At 42.7% G+C, this 25,315-nt stretch overlaps 1 protein-coding gene across 1 annotated transcript in view; it reads left to right on the forward strand.

Annotated features, from left to right (window-relative positions):
* The first annotated feature begins 206 nt into the window (after positions 1-206).
* Positions 207-25,315, forward strand: part of ABCA12 (ATP binding cassette subfamily A member 12) — a 129,011-nt gene continuing 103,902 nt past the window's right edge. The window contains exons 1-7 of the mRNA XM_030579999.1: positions 207-275; positions 3,971-4,064; positions 13,379-13,526; positions 17,121-17,209; positions 20,715-20,824; positions 21,657-21,842; positions 23,846-24,024. Coding sequence (XP_030435859.1) covers positions 207-275; positions 3,971-4,064; positions 13,379-13,526; positions 17,121-17,209; positions 20,715-20,824; positions 21,657-21,842; positions 23,846-24,024 — 875 coding nt within the window. The remainder of the gene's footprint in view (positions 276-3,970; positions 4,065-13,378; positions 13,527-17,120; positions 17,210-20,714; positions 20,825-21,656; positions 21,843-23,845; positions 24,025-25,315) is intronic.

Consider the following 25,315-nt stretch of genomic DNA (forward strand, 5'->3'; position numbering starts at 1 on the left):
GTAGAGAAGGGAGCTAGATTTACTGGGAATACGGCAGCTACGAGTGGCTCAGGTGGCTGCTCCAAAGGTATGCTGTGGGGAGGAGAAAGGAGCTCGTATGCTGGACGCAGCAAATCTGGTTGGGTCAGAGCATAAATTTTTGCTTTCTGAGACTGAGGGGAGAGAGAGGAAGCTGCTTGTCTGCTTTTGCTTGAGCCCTCCCAAGCATGGCTTCACTTTTTCAGCACTTGCGGATCCTGCTGTGGAAGAACTGGCTGAGCGTCAAGAGGCAGCCTGTGAGTATGAAAATGAAGCTGCTGGAGGGGTGAGGAGAGAGACTGAGGCAACGGAATGGAGGGAAGGAGAGTCCTGTGGTTTTTAAAGCCCTTGGGAGAGAGGAGGAGAGGCTGGAAGTGAAAACTTGTATTTTTGCATCAGCTGAAGTCAGAGTGGGATAGCTCAGTGGTTTGAGCATTGGCCTGCTAAATCCAGGGTTGTGAGTTTAATCCTTGAGGGGGCCATTTAGGGACCTGAGGCAAAAATCTGTCTGGGGATTGGTCCTGCTTTGAGTGGGGGGTTGGACTAGATGACCTTCTGAGGTCCCTTCCAACCCTGACATTCTATGAAAGGCTTTGATCCTGCATTGGGATCCACCAGTATGGACCCTGGTCACCCAGGTGAAGTTCCACAGAAGTCAGTGGGGCTGTACAGGGGTCCAGAGGTCCATGCTTGTGGGATCCGATGCAGGAACATGGTCATATCTGGTATGTTCATTGTCTGAACCAAGGACTTGATCCTGCTGCTAGCTCCAGGTGGGCAGAGTGCAAGGTACAGAAAAGGGCAACAAAATTATTAGGGATCTGGAACAGCTTCCGTATGAGGTGAGATTAATAAGACTGGGACTTTTCAGCTTGGAAAAGAGACATCTAAGGGGGGATATGATTGAGGTCTCTAAAATCATGACTGGTGTGGAGAAAGTAAATAAGGAAGTATTATTTATTCCTTCTCAGAACACAAGAACTAGGGGTCAGCAAATAAAATTAATCGGCAGCAGGTCTAAAACAAACAGAAGGAAGTATTTCTTCACACAATGTACAGTCAACATATGGAACCCCCTGCCTGAGGATATTGTGAAGGCCAAGACTATAACAAGATTCCAAAAATAACTAGATAAATTCATGGAGGATAGGTCCATCAGTGACTATTAGCCAGGATAGGCAGGGATGATGTCTCTAGCCTCTGTTTGCCAGAAGCAGGGAATGGGCGACAACAGATGGATCATTTGATGATTACCTGTTCTGTTCATTCCCTCGGGGGCACCTGGCACAGGCCATTGTTATTAGAGAGGATACTGGGCTAGATGCACCTTTGATCTGATCCAGTAGGGCTGTTCTTATGCTCTTATGTCTACAGCTAAATCTAATTCTGTCAAGAGAGCGCTGCTAAGGGGAGACTTCTCGAGGTTGGTGAACCTGGGGCTATTTTGGCCCCAAACTGTAAGGAACAAGGACTTGTCTATAGAGAGAAACTCAGAATGCATTTCCTCCCATGATGCACCCCGTAGCCCTGCAGATCTTCCTAGCCTCCACATAAGCAGCAGTGTCTATTTGTCAATCATTGATTCTTGTGCTGCTCCCAACACCCTGGCCTGCAGGAATTTACATTAATAATAATGTATGTGTGTGTGTGTGTATTGTGACAGACCCAAACCAGTGTGGTACAGGAGTCTGGTAGAGGGCAAATATACTGGTCACTGGAGGAGTAGTTTTCTGTTCTCTGAGTGACCAGAGCAGGGGCTGCACTAGAGTAATCAGGAACCTGCTAGAACCAATTAAGGCAGACAGGCTGATTAGAACACCTGCAGCCAATCAAGGCAGGCTAATCAGGGCACCTGGGTTTAAAAAGGAGCTCACTCCAGTCAGGGAGGGAGGAGCCAGAGGAGAGGAAGTGCATGTGAGGAGCTGGGAGCAAGAGGCACAAGGAGCTGAGAGTGAGAGAGTGTACTGCTGGAGGATTGAGGGGTACAAGCATTGTCAGACACCAGGAGGAAGGTCCTGTGGTGAGGATAAAGAAGGTGTTTGGAGGAGGCCATAGGGAAGTAGCCCAGGGAGTTGTAGCTGTCATGCAGCTGTTATAAGAGGCACTAAAGACAGCTGCAATCCACAGGGCCCTAGGTTGGAACCCAGAGTAGAGGGCGGGCCCGAGTTCCCCCCAAACCTCCCAACTCCTGATCAGACACAGGAGGAGTTGACCTATACTGTGGGGAAGATCACTGAGGTGAGCAAATCTGCCATAAGCGCAGGACCCACCAAGGTAGAGGAGGAACTTTGTCACAGTATGTACACAAGGTATTCTTAAACAAACAACATGCATCAGAGATTTGATTGCAGGGGAGGAGGAGAAAGTGGGTAATAATGTAAAAGAATGATAAAGGTACCATTTTCAGTGACATACTGGTATTCTAAATAGCACAGAGAAGAAAAGGCACGTAAATAAGTTGTTCGTAAAGGATAAAATATTAAATGCTGAAACTGTGCAAATAGCTGCTGAATGGGAAGGAGCATTTTCCTGTGTCTGATTTGGTGGAGTTGTTTCCTTCATTGGACAATGCAAAGACTCTCTGTTGACTACTAGAAATCAGCTCTGCTGTCAGTTACACTGGCGTAAGTCCATATGGGGCCTATTGGCCTTGCTGGCGTTCATCTCATCTCTCCTCCCTCTGATGGTGTATATCAGAGATGAATCAAGCTCCTAGGGAATGGACTTAACTCTGGGTTTTCAGTAAAGAGAACATTTCATCTCCTTTTGGAAAACTTTGTGGATAATATTTTTTTTTACAACCAACTGAGCATCTGGCTCTACGTTTGTCATTAGCATTTACCATTATCTCATGCTCCTGTGCTGGTTTAATTAATCAGTAAAAGAGACAAACCTCTAGAAGTTTAAAATAGAAAATGCAAGATATGTAAATTTGATTTCCTTTTCCTGGTATTGGAAATGATGGTCCTGATCCTACAAACACTTAAGTGCTTGCTTACCTTCCCTCGCATGAGCAGTCTCATTGACTTCAGTGAACATTCTCGCATGAATATAGTTAAGCATGTCACTAAAAATAGTGAATATTGTTGAAAAATATGTTTAAAATGAGTTGGCTTTGGGCACAGTAAAACAATCCTCTCACGCTTTGACTTCTGGCATAATAATCACCATCCCAGGAACTTTCACACGCCTGCCATTACTATTATCTAGCACTATCTCAATGTGCATAGCATTATGTCCATCTAAGAAATGAACCTTCCTGTGTTTTGGTATTTCCAAGTGAATCACCTTAATGTCATTTTGCAATTTTATTGCCCTTATAAATACTACCTGATTTTTAATAGTGTACATATAATAGTCATACCCAGTTTTTATCATCAGTAGATATCAAAGCACGTGGAGGTCACTATCCTCATCTCCACTTTACAAGTGATTTGCCCAAGCTCACCCAGCAGCAGAGAGGGGAGTAGAACCCTACTTTTCCATATCCCTGTTGTAGCCACAAATTGCTTGTCTTCGCTACAGTTGCTGGTTAATCTAAGCTACGCAATTTGAGTTGTGTTAGTAGTGTAGCACAAGTTGACGTAGCTTAGATCTACTTACAACGGGGTCCACACTACGTTATGTCAATGGGAGACGCTCTCCTGCCAACGTTACTTCCGTCTCTTGTTGAGGTGGAGCACAGAAATTGATTGGTGAGCACTCGCTCATCGATTGAGCATGACTTCACTAGACCCGCTGAATTAATGCCACTGCATCGATTGCAGCAGCGCCAGTTTAGCTCCGTAGTGAAGACAAACCCAAAGCAACACCACCTCTCAAAACAACACAACCACTATTTACAGCATACTAATTATTATACACACATATTGGTACTTGTACTTTCTAACCAAGTTCCGGTGCTCACCAATACAACCAATATAACAAATGTGCATTTATTATTGTTTTATAGCTTTGGTCTTTCACCTTAATTTCCTGGCCTTTGATTGTTTTTATAATCCTGGCTATCGTCCGAATCAAATTCCCTCCGGAACCACAACCAAACTGTAAGTAACTGGAACATTTCTATATCTTTGGGATTTAGATCCCATTTCAGTGACTGACGTATTACTCTGAAGTATTTGGTTCCTTTACATGTACAATTCTCTATCGTTTCCAGCTGAAATGTCCATAGGTACAGTATGCTGCATACAAAATGTCTATGCTCTTCTGATGTTATTTCTATTTACAGGTCTTTCATATTACCTTCATAGTTAGAAAGGGGGTTTACACCTATCCCCCATTAAGATCTGGTCAGATACTACTGTAATGGGGGGCAATATAAACCCCTAGATAAATGAGAGAGAGCAGTATGAGACACTCCTATTCAGCAAAGAGAGTAAGTACAAAGCTAACGGCCTGCACCCAGATCCACGAGGGTATTTAGGCTTCTAACTTCCATTGTATTCAGAAGTTAGGAGCCTAAATACTTCTGTGGATTTGGGCCCATATCCTTAGGTGGTGTAAATCATAGAATAATAGAATATCAGGGTTGGAAGGGACTTCAGGAGGTCATCTACTCCAACCCCCTGCTCAAAGCAGGACCAATCTCCAACTAAATCATCCCAGCCAGGGCTTCGTCAAGCCTGACCTTAAAAACCTCTAAGGAAGAAGATTCAACCACCTCCCTAGGTAACTCATTCCAGTGCTTCACCAATGGATGAAAGAGATCTGCCTCTTTATGTCAGCTGAAGATTTGGTGCTAAATGCATTCCATTTTGTTTGCACATAACCAGAGTTGCCAACTCTTGGGATTTTATCATAAGATGAGCAATATTTGCTGTTTTATTGTAAAGCCTCGCCTCTGGAAGTCATGTGTCTACATGCTTGGCTTTCATTTTTGTTAAAAAGTAGTTTTTTAGCTCTCGTAGTTGCAGAGAAACACTTGGAAATGTGGAGTGAAATCCTCCTCCCTGCTGTGGCCCTGTTACAGCATGGAAATGGACTGTAGCACTGTAAGGCCCTATATCTGGCCAAAGCAAGATTCCCCTGGTGCAACCACAACAGAAACAGCCATAAATCTGTCTTCTGATGTAGGGTGCATGGCAGGAGTGGGACAGGGGATAGGAGAGAAGTGTCAGGGGCAGGGCTATAGCACCTGGTGCTTCCTGACCGGCTCTAATGCATATTTTTAAGGATGCAATCACTGAGCATAGGTAAGGAATTGTTACCATCACGTAGCAATGGACAGATTATTACATGTAGCTAGCACAGTCAGGAAAGGGAATAAGCTACAGAGAGATAGAAGGAACTTCTCAGACACTGATTTTTGTATGCTTAAAGATTCTCACTGAACACCTCAGTCTAAGAGCTAATCTCATCTAACTAGGGAACCTAAAAGCACCATGAGATCTGCAACTATGTCCAGTCAAGACTAACACAACTCAAATCTTAAAATCAAATTCTCCATAGGACCGGCTCCTAGGCAATCGACCGGTCTGGAATAATTCAGTGACTAATGTTCAGTAATGAATAAATAGACTGGGAGGTTTTGGGGCAGGGAGTATCTTTTTATTGCACACTCATACAGCACCTAACACAGACTGATGCCTCTAGATGCAACAACAGTACAGATAATAATAATAATATGCTGTTTGCAGATAATTCAGGAACAGAAAAAGAGCTGAAATGGGTCAGGTACATTATTTGCTATACCTAGTAAAATATTCACTCTTGGAGTGGAAAAATTAAGTTGTCTGCACAGTAACTGTGGAAAAAACATCACCCTGCACCATACAGGCAACCCAGATGGTCTTACAGATCATGGGAATGTGTGCAAGATAGAATCTATCCCTAAGAGCTCAACACACTCAGTCTGCTGAGGAACTTGCCCTACCCCGCCACACCTTCCTATCCCTGTCCGCCACCTTTTTATTCTACTCCTTTGCTTTCCTTTCATATAGCCTATGAGAAAGCAAATAAGCAAAAATGGACTAGCTGGAACACTGGTATTAGGTTAGTGGTTTCTAACCTCTCATCACTCCATAGCCCTCTTTTATCACCTCATGACATGCCCTGGGGCAAATTCTGAATAAGACCTGAATATAATTGGTAATTTTAAAGGAGAGTGAGATGAGAATTATTAATGGCTTACCACAATTCCTGGTTATAAATAAATAGAAGAGATGGTTGAGGTTGCAGTGCCAAGAGAGCAACTGTATACTTAGAAGTAGCCAGAGCCTGTATCAAATGAGTATTTTTTGGTGGAGGAACATGAGGTGGAATCTGTGCTTGTGTAAATATGGTGGAGTGCGCACTTCCAGAGTCCTGATCCGAACACGGAGGGTGCATATGAAACACCGACAGAGCTTAGAGAGCCTACAACAGCAAAAATGGGTGAGGTGACTGTAACTGACTGAATGTCAGATTGTTGTGTGGCTTATGGGAACAGTGCAATGAACATCTGAAGCTGGGAACAATAAATTCTGGAGCTTCACCAGGCAGCGTTGGGCTGGAGGCAGGGAGTTGATTTTTTTTCACAATGAGTGTAACAGTAGCCACTGGAGTAATGTGTCATGAGACAGGGCTGTTGATCTTTATCTTCTCGACCACAGTCATATGACTGGGCCAGGAAATAAAATCACAGTTCCTTGCCAACATAAGGGAGGGACATGACGGGGATGGGAGCAGAAAGTGAGAGAGGGAACTGTGTATGGGGAAAGGGAGAAGATCTCATGCACAGCAAATTTAAACATTTTGTGTGGAGAAGTCCAACAAAGTAAATTTTCATGTAAATATTTTGACTATACATTTTGTAAAATTTTGGTAAATATAAATGACAATAGACATCTAATGAGTTCCAAATGACAAAACACCATTTAGATTAAACACAGTGCTTTTTAATGAACAAATTTACCTGCAAATACGTTCAATGCACTATTTGACAGGTTGAGTGTTCTATTGAGTCCATCTGTCTTATGTGTGGAGCATGGGAGGACTTGATAAGGTTTAAAATATGATGGTATGGCAAATTTGACAGTAAGAGAAGTTTCTTACCCCAAGAAACTGGTAGTTCTGTGAGGAAAGGAGGGAGGATGGATGAAAAGATCACAAAAGTTGCCTGAAACAAATAAGAATGAACAGGGAGGGAGGAAAAATATTCTTAAATGTCAAGGAACAAACATTTTTAAGGCCTGAGAAGAAACCCTTCAGACCCCATCCATCCTGTAGGACAGAATATTAACTTTGGCAGGTGCTGCAAGGCAGAAGATGAATACAGAGAACCCAAAGAGGAAAAGTGAACCACTAAGAGCCAGAAATACAGGATGTAGACATATAAGAAGAAATTAATTAAGGACAGCAGTAATAGGAAGCCAATGAGTGAGTCAGCAGAGCAGATTCAGTCCTGGTATAAATCGGTGTAACTTCCAAATGGGAGTTGCATATTCTTATGCCAAGACTGCATTTTAACCAGGATTGGAAAGTGGCCAATCAAAGAGAATAAGGAAAAGGTAGAGAAATGTATTGGTCAATAGATTACATGCCAGATCCTCAGCTGGTGTAAATAAGCTTCTCTCTGTGGGTTTACAACCAACTGAGCATCTGGCTCTATGTTTGTCATTAGCATTTACCATTATCTCATGCTCCTGTGCTGGTTTAATTAATCAGTAAAAGAGACAAACCTCTAGAAGTTTAAAATACAAAATGCAAGATATGTAAATATGATTTCCGTTTCCTGGTGTTGGTAATGATGGTCCTGATCCTACAAACACTTAAGTGCTTGCTTACCTTCCCTCGCATGAGCAGTCTCATTGACTTCAGTGAACATTCTCGCATGAATATAGTTAAGCATGTCATGTTTGCATGTCAGGGATCATGGTTGTATTCCTCTGGGCCCCAGTCCTGCAAGAGGACCCTTGTGTTCATGGAAAGCGCCAATGAAATCAGCAGACCAAATCCTCCTCTGGTGCAAATCCGTGTAACTTTAGTGGCATCAGTTGAGTTGAAAGGGTTGAAAAATTTTCGATGGAACAGTTTTCCATCAGAAAATGCAGTTTTGTCAAAACCGAAACATTTCAATGGGAACATATTGATTTTGACAGAATTTAAGGTGGAAAAGTGTCATAATGAACCATTTTGACTTTACTTTTTTAATAACGTCAAAACATTTCATTTTGATACAGTAGAAAAGTTTCTTTTTAGACTTTGTTGTTTCAAGATATTTTGATTAAACTTTTATACCCTATTCAAATATTAATGCTAATGTTTTATACATAATCAATAATAATTTACAATGTTTCAGCATAATCAAAGTGAAGTGTTTTTATTCTATCAAGATGAAACATTTTGATGGTTTCAAATCAATTTTTTCTCTTGGAATTTCCATTCTGCAGGACATTTAAAATTTTTTAACTTTTTGTTCCAGTCAAAATGTTGGAATTTCCTGGGGAACAGGCATTTCGGTGCCCAGTCTGCACTATAATAAAGCTATGCTGGTTTACAGCAGCTGCAGATGTGGCCTAATATGTCTCTCCATGGATGCGGACACGTACCAGATGGATCCAGGTGTAGGTCTGCAGTTCATTATGGTGTGAGTTTTCTTTGGTTGGGAGTTTGTACTTTTCTTTAAGAGTTAGTAAAGAATTAAGAAACCTAAAGTGTTTTTAGAGAGGGAACATGATTTTAACCAAGAGGGGTATGAATGCAGCGTGTTTCATTGCTAGCAAAATGGTAGAGTTCCATTGGACGTCTTATTAAAGAGATAAAACTCTGGGTTCTGAATCATATTGTCATGGTGGGTGAAACCACTTTGACAAAAAGATGCTGCTGTGAACTGTCGTCATTGCTGCTGCAGGGGAAAGACTAGGACAGGTATTTACTTGGATGTGTTGGTTGCCAGATGCTTTTAGTGACAGAAAGACATACTGTGCACAGGGGAGAATTATATGACTTACAGGCCTTTGAGTATTTCTGGGATTCCCCCCCCCCCCGCCCCCAGGTCTGCTGAGCTATTGCATAGCAGTAGAAATAATCAAAATTCAGTATTGATGATGATAATGAATGTTACATTTAAAGGTTGCAAAGTAGTTCCAATTTCTCCGCCCTGGATGGGCCAGTGCAGCTGAGCTGATGTGAGTGAGGGAGTTAGCTGCACTCAGTAAAGGGCTGCCGCTGCTGTAAATTGTTTCCTCCACAAAGCAAGGAATTCTCTGAGTTACAACTCCTGGGCTGGGGCTTACCAAAGGCCGTGTAGCCAGCCAGAGGCAGAGTTGAGGTGAAAGCTCAGAACTTCCTGGTTTCTGCTCTGTGATGGATGTGGTGATGCCTTGTAATCACCTAAGAATACTGATAAGGAACCTGGTTACGAAGGGCATGCTGTCATAAACAGATAGCTAAGGGTTAACAAACAGGGACCCAAACACCTGACCAGAGGACCAATCAGAAAACAAGACACTTTCAAATCTCGGTGGAGGGAAGCCTTTGTTTGTGTTTTTTGGGTTTGGCTTTGTTCTCTCTGGACTCTGAGAGTGACCACACATACCTACAGGCTCTCTAATCTTCTACTCCCATTTTGTGAGTAAAAAGGTAGAAAGGGGGTATAGTCTTTTTTTTCTTTTCCTTTATTTGCAATTGTGTAGTTTGCTGGAAGTATTTTAAATTGGATTTTTTGCTGGTGGGAGGGGGGAAAGGCTTCTTTTTAGTTTCTATAAGCTGACAGACCCTGTAACTTTTTACCATCTAAATTGCAGAGATAGACCTTTTACTTTTTTCTTTCTTTTTATTAAAAGTTTTGCTTTTAAGACCTATCTGATTTTTTCTCCTTGTTGAGGCTCAAGGGAATTGAGTCTGTACTTAACAGGGAGGGAGGGGAGAAGGGGGAATCCCTTTGTTTTAGATTCACGGAACTTGAATCTGGATTGCCTCTGGGGGAAGGTATCATTCCTCTCTGTGTGGTGATTCAAGGAGTTGAATCACAGTGATCTCCTAGTATACCTAGGGCGGGAAAGAGCTGGGAGGAAAAAAGGAGGGGGAAGGGAAATGGTTTATTCCCCTTTGTTGTGAGACTCAAGGAATTTGGGTCTTGGGGTTCCCAGGGAAGGTTTTGGGGGAGACCAGAGTCTATCAGGCACTCTACTCTAAGTCCTGATTGGTGGCAGCACTATAGGATCTAAGCTGGTAATTAAGCTTAGGGGAATTCATGCTAGTATCCATATTTTGGATGCTAAGGTTCAGATTTGGGAATTATACTATGACACATGCCTACACTATAAAATTTAGTCTAACTATGTTAGGTTGATTTACAGCCACCGCAGTAATTACTGTGGTGATTCATGTCCACACTGCTCTTCTTCTGTTGATGATTCGTTCCTCACCAGAACTGCTTCCACTGACTTAAGAGGGGCAGTGTGGGGGGGCTAAGAGCCTGGGCTCTCAGCTCTGTGCGCAGCTCCCTGCCAGTAGCCCAGCTTCCTGCTCCCCACCGGGAGCCTGGCTGCCCTGCCTCGGCTCCCTGCGCCCCATGTATCGTCTGTTAGTTGTTTTAAGATCTGTTTTCTCTGAAAAGAAAAAGAACAGGAGTACTTGTGCCAACTTAGAGACTAACAAATTTATTTGAGCATAAGCTTTCAATGGTCTAAAACCCACTTCATTGGATGAATGCAGTGGAAAATACAATAGGAAGATATATATACACAGAGAGCATGAAACAATGGGTGTTGCCATATCAACTGTAATGGTTTGTACAGTATGTGGCAGTACATGTACATTTGGCCAAACTGGACAGTCTCTATGCAAGAGAAAAAATGGACACAAATCAGACGTTAAGAATTATAACATTCAAAAACCTGTCGGAGAACACTTCCATCTCTCTAGTCACTCAATTACAGACCTCAAAGTCTCAATACTCCAACAAAAAAACCTTCAAAAACAGACGCCAGTGGAAAACTGCAGATTTGGAATTAATTTGCAAACTGGACACCATTAAACTGGGGGGAGGGATAGCTCAGTAGTTTGAGCATTGGCCTGCTAAACCCAGGATTGTGAGCTCAATCCTTGAGGGGACCAATTGGGGTAAAAATCTGTCTGGGGAGTGGTCCTGCCCTGAGCAGGGGATTGGACTAGATGACCTCCTAAGGTCCCTTCTAACCCTGATATATTTAATGATTCTATGAAATTAGGTTTGAATAAAGACTGGGAGTGGTTGGGTCATTACACAAATTAAAACCTATTTCCCCATGCTAACTTTTTCCATACTGTTACTCACACCTTCTTGTCAACTGTTGGAAATGGACCATCCTGATTATCACTACAAACATTTTTTCCACTTGCTGATAATTGCTCAGCTTAATTGATTACTCTCTTTACAGGCGGTATGACAACACCCATTTTTTCATGTTCTCTGTGTATATATATCTTCCTACTGTATTTTCCACTGCACGCATTTGATGAAGTAGGTTTTAGAATGCAAGGAAAATGTTCTCTTTAGATTCCCTAGATTTCAGTGTATTTATCCCATTAACTCAGAGCCATATGTTCCGAGTGTTCGGTATGTTGCTAACACTGATGTTACCACTGGGACCATTCCGGCTGTCGTTCCAGCTTTGCAGGCATTGCTGAGCACTAACACACTTAATAGGCCTAATGCTGGGGCCCATGAAAGGGATGGAGAGAAAGTGGTGACCAGATCAGGGAAAGGCGTGACTGGTTTTCTGTTGTGGTTAAAGGACAAGCTAATCAATTGCCACTACAGGCCGCACAGAGGTTTCAGGTGGGTGACTCGTTTCCATATAAGAAATAAGAGCAACCACCTTTGCCAGGTGTTTTTTATTATTTGTGCATCTCTTATATGCTGTGATTAAGTGAAAGAGCTCCGGGATTTACTAGAGGTGCCATCACTGAAAATACGGGCCTTTAATGAGCCGTGTTGGCTGGCAAAGGGCAGGGCAGGGCAAACTGTATTTAAAATGCTGGCCTCTCTAATCATGTAGACCCCATCAAAATCAACCCGAGTTAGGTATCTAAGTATCATTGAGGATCTGTGTCTTTGGATATGCCTACACTGCAATAAAACACCCGTGGCTGGCCTGGGTCAGCTGACTTGGGCACTTGGGGCTAGAAAATGTCAATGTAGATATTCAGGCTTGGGCTGGAACCTTTTCTCTGGGACCCTCCTGCCTCACGGGGTCCCAGAGTCCAGGGCCCAAGCCGACCCCAAATGTCTCCATGGTGGATTTACAGCCCTGAAGCCTAAGCCCTGTGAGCCTCAGTCAGCTGACATAGGCCAGTGCCAGCCTCAGATGTTTTGTTGCAATACCCTTAGGCTCAATTCTGGCCCTGGCTATGGGCTTGCACAAGGGAGGAAGGGGACATAAAGGCACCCACTTACTGCCCTGGGCTGGCTACATGGATCACTGAACATGGGATGTGGGGGAGCAGGGAGAATCCGGCCACTGTGAGGCTGCTACTGCCTTTCCCACGCATGCTGAGGCTGGAGGACAGGCACTGGCAGCTCCATCCTCCTTTGTGCACAGATCAGCACAGACGAGCCAGCACACTAAGGGAAGCCATTTGGTTCCAGATCTGCTCCTGCTCTGCCCCATCTATGACGCTTGTGGCAAAAGCCACAATGGAGCCATTACTTCAGTGGGGACTGGATACAGAAGCCAGTGGTCCTGCAAAGAGGCTGTCCCAAGCAAACCCTGGTGATTCACCCTGTGATTATGGATGTTTAGTTGTTATGCTGGAGCTAAGTCCTGCCTTTCAAATGCAGGAACTAGCCATTGCAATTCTAAGGCTTTTCTCATCTTTTATATATTCATCTTTTTTCCCACTTCTCAAAATCTTGTACTGTGTGTAGATTGACAAAAACCTTAGTGACAATAAGGAACACCAGTTCCCATTTACGCTAAGGCCCCTTGCCATGGTTCTGGCAGGCTAAAGGAGCTTTAACATAGGCAGGGCCATCCGGGGAGGGGGGCAAGTGGGGCAATTTGCTCCAGGCCCCACAGGGGCCCTCAGGAGAGTTTTTTGGGGCCCCTGGAGCATGGTCCTTCACTCACTCCGGGGGCCCTGGAAAACTCTCACTGGCCCAGGCCCCCAGATCTTCTTCCGCTCCAGGTCTTCAGCAGCAATTCGGCAGCGGGGGTCCCTCACAGCCGAAGACCCCAGGCCCCCTGAATCCTCTGGACTGCCCTGAACATAGGCAGAAATGTCCTTCACAAGTACCAGACATCCCCTTTGCATTGCCAGAGTGGTGTGAAGGGGCCTTCTCATAAATGAGACTCAAGCCAAAGCTTCTGAACTTAGAAAATCATTATAGATTCAAAAGAAGAAAACACCATGTCACAGGAATTAGATTTCTTTTTTAATTTGTTTTTTCCAGGTTACCTAGCTCCTCGGAACCTCCCCAGTGCCGGTTTCTTCCCATTCCTACAAACCGTGCTCTGTGATTCAGATGCCAAGTGCAAGGACACACCGTACACACCAGAAGATCTGTTACCAAGACTTCCTGGCAACTCCCCTCTCAGACGGTAAGGGAAACTGCTTTGTTGTTATAGGCTAGGGAGCCAGCCATTCAGTGACGTATGGGGGCCGTCGTGCACGCCATTTCTGGGCATCACCCTCAGTGAGTGGTAGACCAGTCCTACACACTAGAGTGCTTTAGAAACGTGTGTAATGGGCAAATTGCCCACTGGGCACTTTAAAAATGTTGGTATTAAAATAATTATAGAAGGAGCTGGCACCAACATTATAATTCCCCGATGCTTTCCACTATGAGAAAATCCTCCGACACTCAATGCGCACACACACACATGAAGGCTGAAGTAAGATTGCCAGAGAAATATGGGGGTGGTGTAGATCCCCACTGCACGGGTTAATGTTTTACTAGCAGGACCTCTGTGCACTCATCTTTTGTCAATATTCCCTAAAGCAGCGGTTCTCAACCTGGGGCCCCCGGCAGGCCACGGATGGGATTCAGGGGATCCACCAAGCATGGCTGGCATTAGACCCACTAGGGCCCAGGGCAGAAAGCCAGAGCCCAACCATGCAGGACTGCAGCCCAGGGCCCCAAGCCTCAGAGCTGAAGCCGGAGCCTGAGCAACTTAGTTTTGCGGGTGCCCCTGTGCCGTGGGGCCCTGGACAATTGCCCTGTTTGCTACACCCTGCTGGTCTCGGCTTTTATATGCAGAAAAATAGTTGTTGTGACACAACTGAGCCGCGGAGTTTTGATAGTATTTTGTGGGGGCCTCAGAAAGAAAAAGGTTGACAACCTGGCCCTACTTTGAGCCCTAAAAGATGCTCTTGGTAAATCAGCTCTCCCAGCTTGGAACGATGACCTCTCACCCAAGGTGGGTGGGCCAGATGCTCAGCTGGTGTAGATGATCTATCATTCCATTGAAATCAGCAGAACTTTGCTGACTTACACACATGATGATCTGGCCCAGTACCTCTGGGGTGACACTGGGAAACTTGTGTTAGAGTGACAGCTATAATTTCTATTGGACTAGTGTCTAGAGGCCGCAACCAAGAGCAGGGAACCATTGTGCTCAGCATTATATGAACACAGTGTAAGGGTGTGTCTACACTGCAGGGTAAGCCTGGGTCAGTGGGACTCAAGTCGGCAGGCTTGGTGGTTCTAAGCCTGCGCTTGAGTGTTCACACCGATTAGCAATCCTGGGTTTAGAATTTCTGAATTCTGATCCCCCACCTGCGATCACACATCCCCACTGCCCTACACAGACCAGAGCCAGACTAGCCTGTCCCAGGCTTCCTAGTGCACTCCCCAGCTGTAGCCCTTTCTTTGTGGTGCACTGTGGGAAAACATGACTGTCCATTCTGTGGCACTGTACCAGAAACTGTCTCAGCCTGTCAACACATCTAGCTGAGTCATCTTATGGGTCTGCACACTCCCGGTAACCGGAGCCAGCAACGTGGATGAGGCACCATTTGAAGAACTTGTCCTGCTTGCGCTCCTGTTTCAGGAAATGGGCAGAGCACTGCAGACATACCCTAAGTGACAGTTCTTGCACTAAAGAGCTGGCTAGCTAGACAGTAGAGCTGGTTGGAGAAGCTCTGATGGAACGTTTCATGGAGACGATTTCATTTTGTTGAAGTTGTGACGGAACCCAGGCAGGGCTCTGATGGAATCCTGCCTGCCAGGTTTCCGAAACCTGCCTGGTTTCCTTGCCTGCCCAGCTCTTTGGCAGCTGAGAACCTGGAAGCACTAGGAACCTCAGCTCCTGAGCTCCTTGACTTCTCAATTCCTCTGCAGTTTTCCTGGCAGGTAGCTATGGAGTGGGGTTCTCAGGGTGCCCAGCTCTCTGTGAGCTCATTAGGTGGCCCAATAGGGAGACAAAAGCCAGGAAATATCGGGAGCTGCAATTCCCAGGGGAGCTCTTGGGCAGCCCACCAGGGGAACTGCCCCAGAACCGGAGCTCCATCTCCTTTCACCAAGAATTTCAAAATTTTGGGGTTTCGTTCCAAATGGGAATTGACACCAAATCTGAAAATATTGAAATCCTGCATGAAACGGAATTCCCTTTCTTCTTACAGCTCTACTAAATAGACCAAGGGCTGAACTTGCCCAAGATCACATAGCAGCTGAGTAGCAGAGCAATGAATAGAAGCCTGGTCTCTCGCTTCCCAGCCCACTGCTCTACCCAGTAGACCAGGCTGGCTCCACTGGTTTGGCAGTCGTCATTTTCTTTGTGTTCCTTAAAGAAGGTGGTTAATTAGCGACCAAGAAATTATAACTCTCAGGCCCAAGGTTATTTCAAATGTTGCCATTCCTCCTGATTTGTCTTTTAGTGTTTTGTGTAAAGAGGACCAGATAAGGTTGTATTTCCCCAGCAGAAAATTTGGACAAATGTGGGAAAAAAACCTGAAAACTCAAAAACCAATTAAAAAAAATAATTTGGCAACTGAAAAACAAAATATTTTGGCCAAATTGTAGCCTACTCCCAGGTTATTTGGATTGTTAATCAGCTTTCCTATCACTGGTAATGGTTATACATTGCTTTATACAATATAAAGCAAATCTATCTGTGGGTGTGCACATGCATGTGTGTATACACGCCCACGTGCTCATTGATTAGAGGCTTAATTTATCCAATTTTACAGGCTGCGAAAGCCTAGCTGAAAACGGTAGGGTCTGTGATATCAGCAAAAGGGTTCTTGGAGCAAAACAACACATGGAAGTCTCTGATTTCAGTCATGTCTCTGGGGTAGGATCAGCCAATGGGAATTTGTTTTGATTACATAACACTTCTACCTTGGTGTTTCATTGGCTGGACATTTTTCTGGAGGATTTTAGCGGAGACACACTGAGAAAACCAAGAATTTGTCTCCTATTATGCAGCTTGGTTAAACTTGTCATTTTGCTAACTTACCTCTGAACTGTTCTTTTCTATTGTGCCAAACACAGTAAATAAGCCAGTTTCTCAGCTTCAGTTCCATCTCGCTTCCTGAGCAATGGAATGTCGTCTGGCTGCTGCTAGCCAGCTGAGATTTCCCCCAGTGAAGTGAAACTGTTTCCCATGCCAACTCCCTCACTCCTCACTCCCACCCCCAGTTTAGGAGATGATACACAGGATGGAGGTAGTGCTCTGGTACCCTATGGTGATTCTCAAGAGAAGTACAGTCCCTTAGGGAGCTCAGCCTGTTGTCTTAATTTAGAGTAGCCCTTAGGTTGCTTTAACTTGCAATAAAGCCTGGGCAACTGTAAAATCAGGGAAACATAATCAACTCCTTGGTGTCCCACCCCAGTCTTGTGCCGAGCATGTCTTGGCAGAGGACAGAATCTGATTATGTTTAGCCCTTCATTCAAATACAAGAAATTAAATAGAGATTGAACCAAATTAATGCCAGATGTAATTCAGATGTAGTCAGTGGGGCCACATAAGGGTGAATTTGGCCTTCTTATATTCAGTACCTGGGCCTTTCCCTGGAGTCAATGGTACTGAACCAGAACTTCACTGCAGAGGGAGCATGAATCAAAACCCTTCATCCAACCAGCCCTGAAAGTCAGCTCCAGCTCTAACCTGAGCCCATCTCTAGTTTAGCGTAAATTCAGTTTTAAGCAACTGTATGTGGAGTTACAGGTCTCATCTCTTCCTTTATATCAGAAAGCAGAAAAGGTCACCTAACCTGGGGAAGACCATCCATCCATCACTGCAGAGTGCTGAGGTTCCAAAAAGCAGGAACGCTACACTGGGTATGTTATTCAATTCTATTAGTGTTGAGAGAGTTCTCGGCATGTGGCAGGGAAAGGTCTAATCTTTTAAAGGTTCATCTTTTAAAGCTCTCCTGACAGAGGTGCCATTCCTAGAAGAATGCTGTTGAAATGATTGATATGTTCTCTATGGCTGCTTGAGTGTAGTAATGCTATTATTTTAAACTCGTGGGAATAATCACAAATACATTTCTTTACAAGGCTCAAACATTTCTTAACCCCTTAGGGATCAGAGCTTAGGCCCTTCTAGAGCTGAATCCAATGTTGGAATGTGGCCAGAACACTAGGGTTTTCTTCTAAGGAGTTTCATGAGATCTTTAATGCCCCCTAGAGCCATCCAAATATTTCATAAATCAAAATGCATGTAACTAATATTGCCTTTTTTTCTTGATTATAACTCATCCACAAACTGACTATGATTTTTGCAAATTTCTTATTCAAAATTCTTCAGCAGATAATTTCTGTGAAAAATCCTTTCCCTGTAGCTCATTTGTGGCAATGTGAATATTTAATCTTTGAGATGTTTTCATTGGTCACAGGTTTCTCTTTCACTGAAGAAGTACTGCATATCTTTTAGACTTAGGTTTCAAGTATAAATAATGATAATTATTATTATATAGTATATGCTAGGAGTTTCTCAAACATTCAAGATGGACATCTCTGTTCCAGGGAGCACTCAATAAAATTATGAATTCATAATTCACATTCTGTAATAACTATTAAGTATTAATAATGACCGGAAGTGGTCAGGAAGTCTTGAATTTTACATCTCATTCAAAAGATTACAGGTCAGATGTAAACCTGCGTAACTGCATTGATTTCAATGAACTATATAGTTGCGAACAAGTGAATGTATACAAATTAAGGCTAGAATGTATACAAATTAGGGCTACAAGCGACTAGAAAATTAATTGCGATTAATCACAGTGTTAAACAATAACACACTACCATTTATTTATATATTTCTGGATGTTTTCTACATTTTCAAATATATTGATTTCAATTACAATGCAGAATACAATGTATACAGTGTTCACTTCGTATTTTTGATTACAAGTATTTGCACTGTAAAAAAACAAAAGAAATAGTATTTTTCAATTCACTTAATATAAATACTGTAGTGCAATCTCTTTATTGAAAGTTGAACTTGCAAATGTAGAATTATGTACAAGAATTAACTGCATTCAAAAATAAAACAATGTGAAACTTCAGAGCCTATAAGTCCACTCAGTCCTACTTCTTGTTCAGCTAATTGCTCAGACAAATAAGTATGTTTACATTTGCAGGAGATAATGCTGTCTGCTTCTTGCTCACAATGTCACCTGAAAGTGAGAACAGGCATTCTCAGGGCACTGTTGTAGCCAGCATCACAAGATATTTACGTGCCAAGTGCGCTAAAGATTCATATGTCCCTTCATGTTCAATCACCCTTCCAGGGGACATGCGTTCATGCTGATAATGGGTTCTGCTCGATAACAATCCAAAGCAGGGCAGACTGATGCATGTTCATTTTCATTATCTGAGTCAGATACCACCAGCAGATGCCGGTTGATTTTCTTTTCTAGTGGTTCAGGTTTTGTAGTTTCCACATTGGAGTGATGCTCTTTTAAGACTTCTGAAAGCATGCTTCACACCTCATCCCTCTCAGATTTTGGATGGCACTTCAGATCCTTAAACCTTGGGTTGAGAGCTGTAGCTATCTTTAGAAATCTCACATTGATACCTTCTTTGCGTTTTGTCAAATCTCAGGTGAAAAGTGTTCTTAAAATGAACGACATGTACTGGATCATCATTCGAGACTGCTATAACATGAAATATATGGCAAAATGCTGGTAAAACAGAGCAGGGGACATACAGTTCTCCCCCAAGGAGTTCAGTTACAAATTTAATTGACGCATTTTTAAACGAGCGTCATCAGCATGGAAACATGTCCTCTGGAATGGTGGCTGAAACATGAAGGGGCATATGAATGTTTAGCATATCTGGCACATAAAGACCTTACAATGCCGGCTACAAAAGTGCCATGCAAATTCCTGTTCTCACTTTCTGGTGACATTATAAATAAGAAGAGGGCAGCATTATCTCCTGTAAATGTAAACAAACTTGTTTGTCTTAGTGATTGGCTGAAGAAGAAGTAGGACTGAGTGGACTTGTAGGCTTTGAAGTTTTACATTGTTTTGTTTTTGAATGTAGTTATATAACAAAAAATCTACATTTGTAAGTTGCACTTTCACCACGAAGAGATTGCACTGCAGTACTTGTATGAGGTGAATTGAAAAATACTCTCTTTAGTACAGTGCAAATATTTGTAATAAAAAAGAATATACGCTTCGTTTTCAATTATAACATAGAATACAATATATATGAAAATGTAGGACAACATCCAAAATGTATAATAAATTTTAATTGATATTCTATTCTTTAACAGTGTGATTAAAACTGCGATTAATTGCAATTAATTTTTTTAATCATAAATAATTGTTTTGAGTTAATCAGATGATTAACTGCAATTAATTGATAGCCCTAATACAAATAGTTCTAAGAATATTGACTTCAGTGCAGCCATGCTGATTTACCTCAGTTGAGGATGTACAATATACCTCTAGTAGGATAATAAACAGTGTCACCTGATGAATCACTAAGATCACTTCTTGCAGTGCTTTGGTGTTCCTTAGAGATGTCCCGTCCAACCACAGACCCAGGTCATTACCTTGTAAGACCTTGTAAGATGACTCCACCAAGTATGATGGCTGCAAGACTGAAGATCCAGCATTAAAGTAAATGTGAAGACCCAATGAAACATTCAAATTGATGAGTTTTAAAAGGTTACAAAAGGAAAATGTGACCTTTAGGATTTCATTAGATCAGATAAATCCCTTAAATATTTGATATTGACATACATCTTTGAAGATGGAGTAGTGACTAGAACTTTTTGGGAAACAGATTTTCATGAGAAAATGCCAATGTTGAAACCAAAAGTTTTGACAGAAACGGGTTGGTTTTGACCAGTTTTTCAAGTTGAAATTTTTTGGGGGGTGAGGAAAGGAATGAGACTGTCAACATTTTTTAAACAAAAAATTCTGCTTTTTTGGTTTGAAATTAATTTTTGTTTTAAAATTTGAGCTAATTATTGTAAAAATGATTTGTAAAGGTCAAAATCAAAACAAAACATTCTGAAATGATCAAAATGAACTGTTTTGAGAGTGACCAAACCCGATTTTTTAAAAAAATGTTGGTTCCAACAAATGTCAAGATTATTACTTTTTGTCCCAATTTGGGAGGAGAAATGTTTTATTATCTCTACAATTTTTGTGCAACAGGAAAACTGTTTTCCACCTTGCACTAGTACTAATCACACAAACAAAGGTGTAGCGTTGCTAGCTGTGTTATTGCATGAGGTGGTTTATTCAAGAGATTAAGAGGTATGGGTTTATTTGTGTCAGAACATTACATTAAGTATAATGTTTGAAAATTCTCATTATTACAGCGTTATCAGATTCAACAGCTAACCTGAAAAACACCTTGGAGGATATTTCATCACCATACAACTTGACTTCCAGAATAAACATGCTCAACAAAATTCTAAGTTTCGGGAAGGTAAATTTTGCATCCGCAGTGCAGTGACATGGAATGAATTTGTTTTTGTTTAAATAAAAGAGTTTTAAGCAGAAGGGGGCTGACTCCCAGCTGGTGTGAATTGATTTCAATGGGGTTACGACAATTGTGACGTCAGCTGACAAGCTGCTCCTATCATTTGAACATGCATTTTATTTTAGGAAAGGGAAGATAGTTGCGGAGGGTGGGTTGTTAAGTGACTATTGTAAATTTCGTTTTCCTCTTAGCATAACCCTCAAGTGTTATGTTATTAATCCAAATTACTTTGCCACTTTACATATAACCAAATACCAACAGACCATACCTCTGATATTCGAGCACAGGATTTCTCTAGTTCATTCAAAGCCAAGGCACTCCATGAGGCAAAATGTATATATATCCTCTTTCACATTCAACTAAAATACCAAGTCATAGTCATTGCTATCCTAGCCAGTATTTGCCAATGGCTACCACATGGCGGTTTCGGAGATGCCACACTATCCGTCTGTGATAAGAAAAGTTTAGGGTTGTGAGCTTTTTCTCAGTTAATGTACAAAACTATGTCCTGGACTTTGAATATATTAATGTTTTTATGTTGTGGCCCCAATCATGCAAACACCTATCCATGTGCTTAACTACATGCATGTGAATAGACTCAGAGAAGTCAGTGGCACTATTCACATGCATAAAATTAAGTATGTGTATAAATGTTTGTTGGCTCAGGGCTAAATTGTTTAATGTAATTACCGCCTGTCATAATTCCTTACTGCTTTGATTAAAGTAACTGTCAGGAAACCCTGTTTTTAGCATCACTAATGTTAAATTTTCTCTTTAGGCGCAGACGCAGGATTCATCTGCGGCGAACCTCAGAATTGTTATCTGTGAGATTATGTCATCATATATACCCTCTTCCGATCTCCCTTGGGAAAGCATGGGAGCAAACGTTCACAGGACGTTTTGTTTTACCAACTCGTCTCTTTTAGAATCATTTTTCCAAGCATTCCGAAGTCAGATATCTCAGGTGAATAGCCACCTTCTCTTGTCTCCATTGAGAATATTAAGAATGGCTATTATTATTCGGACTGTTGTATGGGGTAGTGCCTGGGAGCCCTACTAATGGACTAGGATCCCATGTGCAAGGTGCTGTACAAATATACAACCAAAAGATGGCCCCTGCCCTAAAGAATTTGCATTCTAATTCCTTAGGAGCAAGGATAATGTAATTGTTTAGGAGTGTCATTTTTTCAAAGCATCTACTGTAATGAAGCACTCAATGCCCATTGAAAAGCAATGAGACTTAGGCATCTAACTTACTCCGATTGGTGTTTTGAAAATTCCCGTAATAAAGATGGTTTGTTTCCGCCCGTTACTAGTCTGTCTGCTTTAGTAAATATAGGGATCTGCTAAGAATATGAGTAGATTTTTAGAGATCATCAAGACCATCTAACCTGACCTCTTTCATAGGAGCCATATAATATCACACAGTAATTCCTGGGTCAATCCCAATAACCTGTGAAAGAGCATCTTTCAAACGGCCATATAATTTAGCCCTCAAAACAATTATATCTTAAATAAGGTGTATGCTCCCTTTTTATCAGGATGAGGGCTGTCTTGTGTTCTCATGCAGAATATTCTCAGACTCATACAGAAAGCTAGATTAGGTGACACCCATGAGCAGGGTTCTCCGAACGTATTGCCTGATGGAGTCACAGCCAGCGCTGCACAGATGCAAAGTCTTTAAAACTAGTTAGACTGCAGGGATCTTATGCTTTGACGCATTCGTACTCCAGCACTGGGATGTATCTAATAAAGGAATCCTGGTCATGGCACTCTGCCACTTAGAGGCAAACGCTCGGCTAATGTAAAGGTGCTGCTTCATTGACTTACATGGATTTCTCCCTGTTTGCACCAGCAGAGAATTGGGCCCATGTTCTTTTCTCATCCCTCCCCTTGGTTCTAGTTTTACCACCTGTCATGTCCCGTACATCCATTGCTTTATGATCTCTGCTGTAGAATCTTCTTATTCTGGGTCCACGAGTGGGAATCTGTGGAGGGGATTTCATGAAGGAGAACAAGTCATTCCACCTCGCCATGCTCATCACATACTCACCATGAAAAGACTAGTTAGAGCTGGACTCATCCCAAGTCCTGTATCAGCTGAAACAATCGCTTGAGATGGAATTTAGATGGGCTGGCCAAATTCATCCTTGGTGTAAACATTTGGGAGGAATATGCTCCATTGACACAACCATAGGCACAATGTGCAGAATCACCCAGATCTGAGCCCTGCTGAATGCCTGCACTGGGGAATAAGAAGGTGTATGGAGCCTCCTTGCCTGAATTGCCGGGTCCTAAGTAGAGGGAAATCAGTTGCCAAAGGGCTGCTACCTCTTGCCCCTGGCCTCCATTAGGGTGACCAGATGTCCCAATTTTATAGGGACAGTCCCAATATATGGGGCTTTTTCTTGTATAGAGGCATATACACCCTCTGTCCCAATTTTTCACACTTGCTATCTGGTCACCCTAGGCCCTGCACAGGTTGGTGAGGAGTGTCTTGTCAGGGGTGTGGAATAAGCAGAACCCCATAAAGCGCCAGGCAGCACAACTAAGCTGGCTTAGAGGATGTCGTAAACTGTGTTAGAAAGAGGGCGGGGATTGAATTGTGACTCCAAGAGACCCCAATTTGGTTCCTTCTCGTGCTCTTGGGTCATTGCAGTTGTGTGTTATCCTTTGCTGAGGCTGGATTGAAAGGGTGCAGCCTCTCTCAAAATAAATAGCGTACTCAGCCCACAATTGTATTACATTCAAAAATATTGTCCAATTTTAATTTTCAGGCAACTGGTAAACACTTTCCAAAAGTGTCCTGGGGTTACCAGAGTTTAAAATGCTCTGGTACGAATTCCAGATAGCTATACCCGTTTGAATGCCCAATGTGAATATTTTTGTTATGTGGTGCAGCTAGTTAACAAATATAAAATGTCCTCTTAGCCTGTAAATAATTTTATCTTATTTTTATGGTTTAAGTTGCAGCAGGACCCTCAGTACCAGGTGACATTTGTCAAAGAAACCGTCTCGTTCCTGTCACTCATCTCACGAGTGCAGAATGAAACCTCTCTGTGGCATTTCCTCTTGATGGTCCCCGATGTGCTCCAGGGCAGTCTGAGAATGAAGGATATATTTCCTTTTCTTCAGAACGCAAGCAGGTAGGACAACAGAAAGGATGGGAAGGGCGCTGATGGTATGGTTGTTATGCCTGTTATTGAGCAGGCAGTCGTGATGTGGCAACTCAAAGGAACAGAAAGGGAGTTAGTTTTGGTGGTGCAGGGCTATCTTACTGTATGTCTGAAGGTCTCCAAGGATGGTGGGTAACTTATTGACTTTCAGTGAGACTCAAGCCCCTCTGGGTATGTCTGCACAGCCCGCAGAAGGGAACCTTTCAGCCTGGGGTTAACAGACTTGTGTTAGTGGGGCTTGCACGAGTGTACTAAAAACATCACTGCAGATATTCCAGATTGGGCTGGAGCTCGCGCTCTGAAGCCCACCCTGACCCGCAACTTCAAAGCTAATTTTAGAGCACTAGCACAAGCCCTGCTAGCCCAAGTCTGTCAACCTGGGTTGGAGGACTTGCTCCTATGGGCCATGTAGACATGTGGACATACCCTGTGTTGCTGAGTCACTTGTGAAAGTAACTCCTGGGTCACTCAAGTACTTTTGCAAATGTTACCCAGTGTCTGCTGGTTGTAAACCTGTTCTGAGGCATAGTCGGTGTGCAGCTATCATTACCACGTGGAAGTTGAAAGGCTAGGTAAGTGACTGTCCAGAATGTCAGATGAAAACAAATCCTTTCTTCTCTGCTCCTTGATAGGTTTTTGATGATGATATTAGCTAACCAGCTCCTTTCAGAAGATCTCAGGGCCAGATGCACTGGTATATTCCAGCTGCTTTATATCACTCTATGAATTCGGCTTAGAAGAAATATTAAACTAGGTTTACAGTTACTTTGCATTGCTACATTGGCATCAAGCAGCCAGACCAGGCTGAATCTGGCTTTTAGAGTTTTGTGGCTTTGAAACTATATCTCTACATAGGAAGAAGTATCTTTGGAATGATATTTGTTGCTCAACAGTTACAGGGAAAATGGAGGAGACAAAACAGAGACTCATACATAGTCTTTATTGCCCTGATTGAAACCTTTGACACTCTCTCCAAATAGGATTGTGAAAACTTTCCTCAGTGGGCTCAGTCCTGATGTCCTTTCCCAATTCATACTCAGACAAAACTCCCATCTAAAGCAAAAGGACTTCAGGATTGTGCCCCAAATTGGGGTATCTGGAGAAATTTGTGCAACTCATCCACTGGCTGCGTGACTGAAAGCTGGGTAGTGTATCTGTGGAGATCATTGTATCTGGTCCATTTTAACATATTGTGACAAAGTTCCTCCTCTACCTTAGTGGGTCCTGCGCTTATTGGCGGATTTGTTGACCTCAGTGATCT

Source organism: Gopherus evgoodei, chromosome 11 (assembly GCF_007399415.2).
Source record: "Gopherus evgoodei ecotype Sinaloan lineage chromosome 11, rGopEvg1_v1.p, whole genome shotgun sequence".
NCBI lineage: Eukaryota > Metazoa > Chordata > Testudines > Testudinidae > Gopherus > Gopherus evgoodei.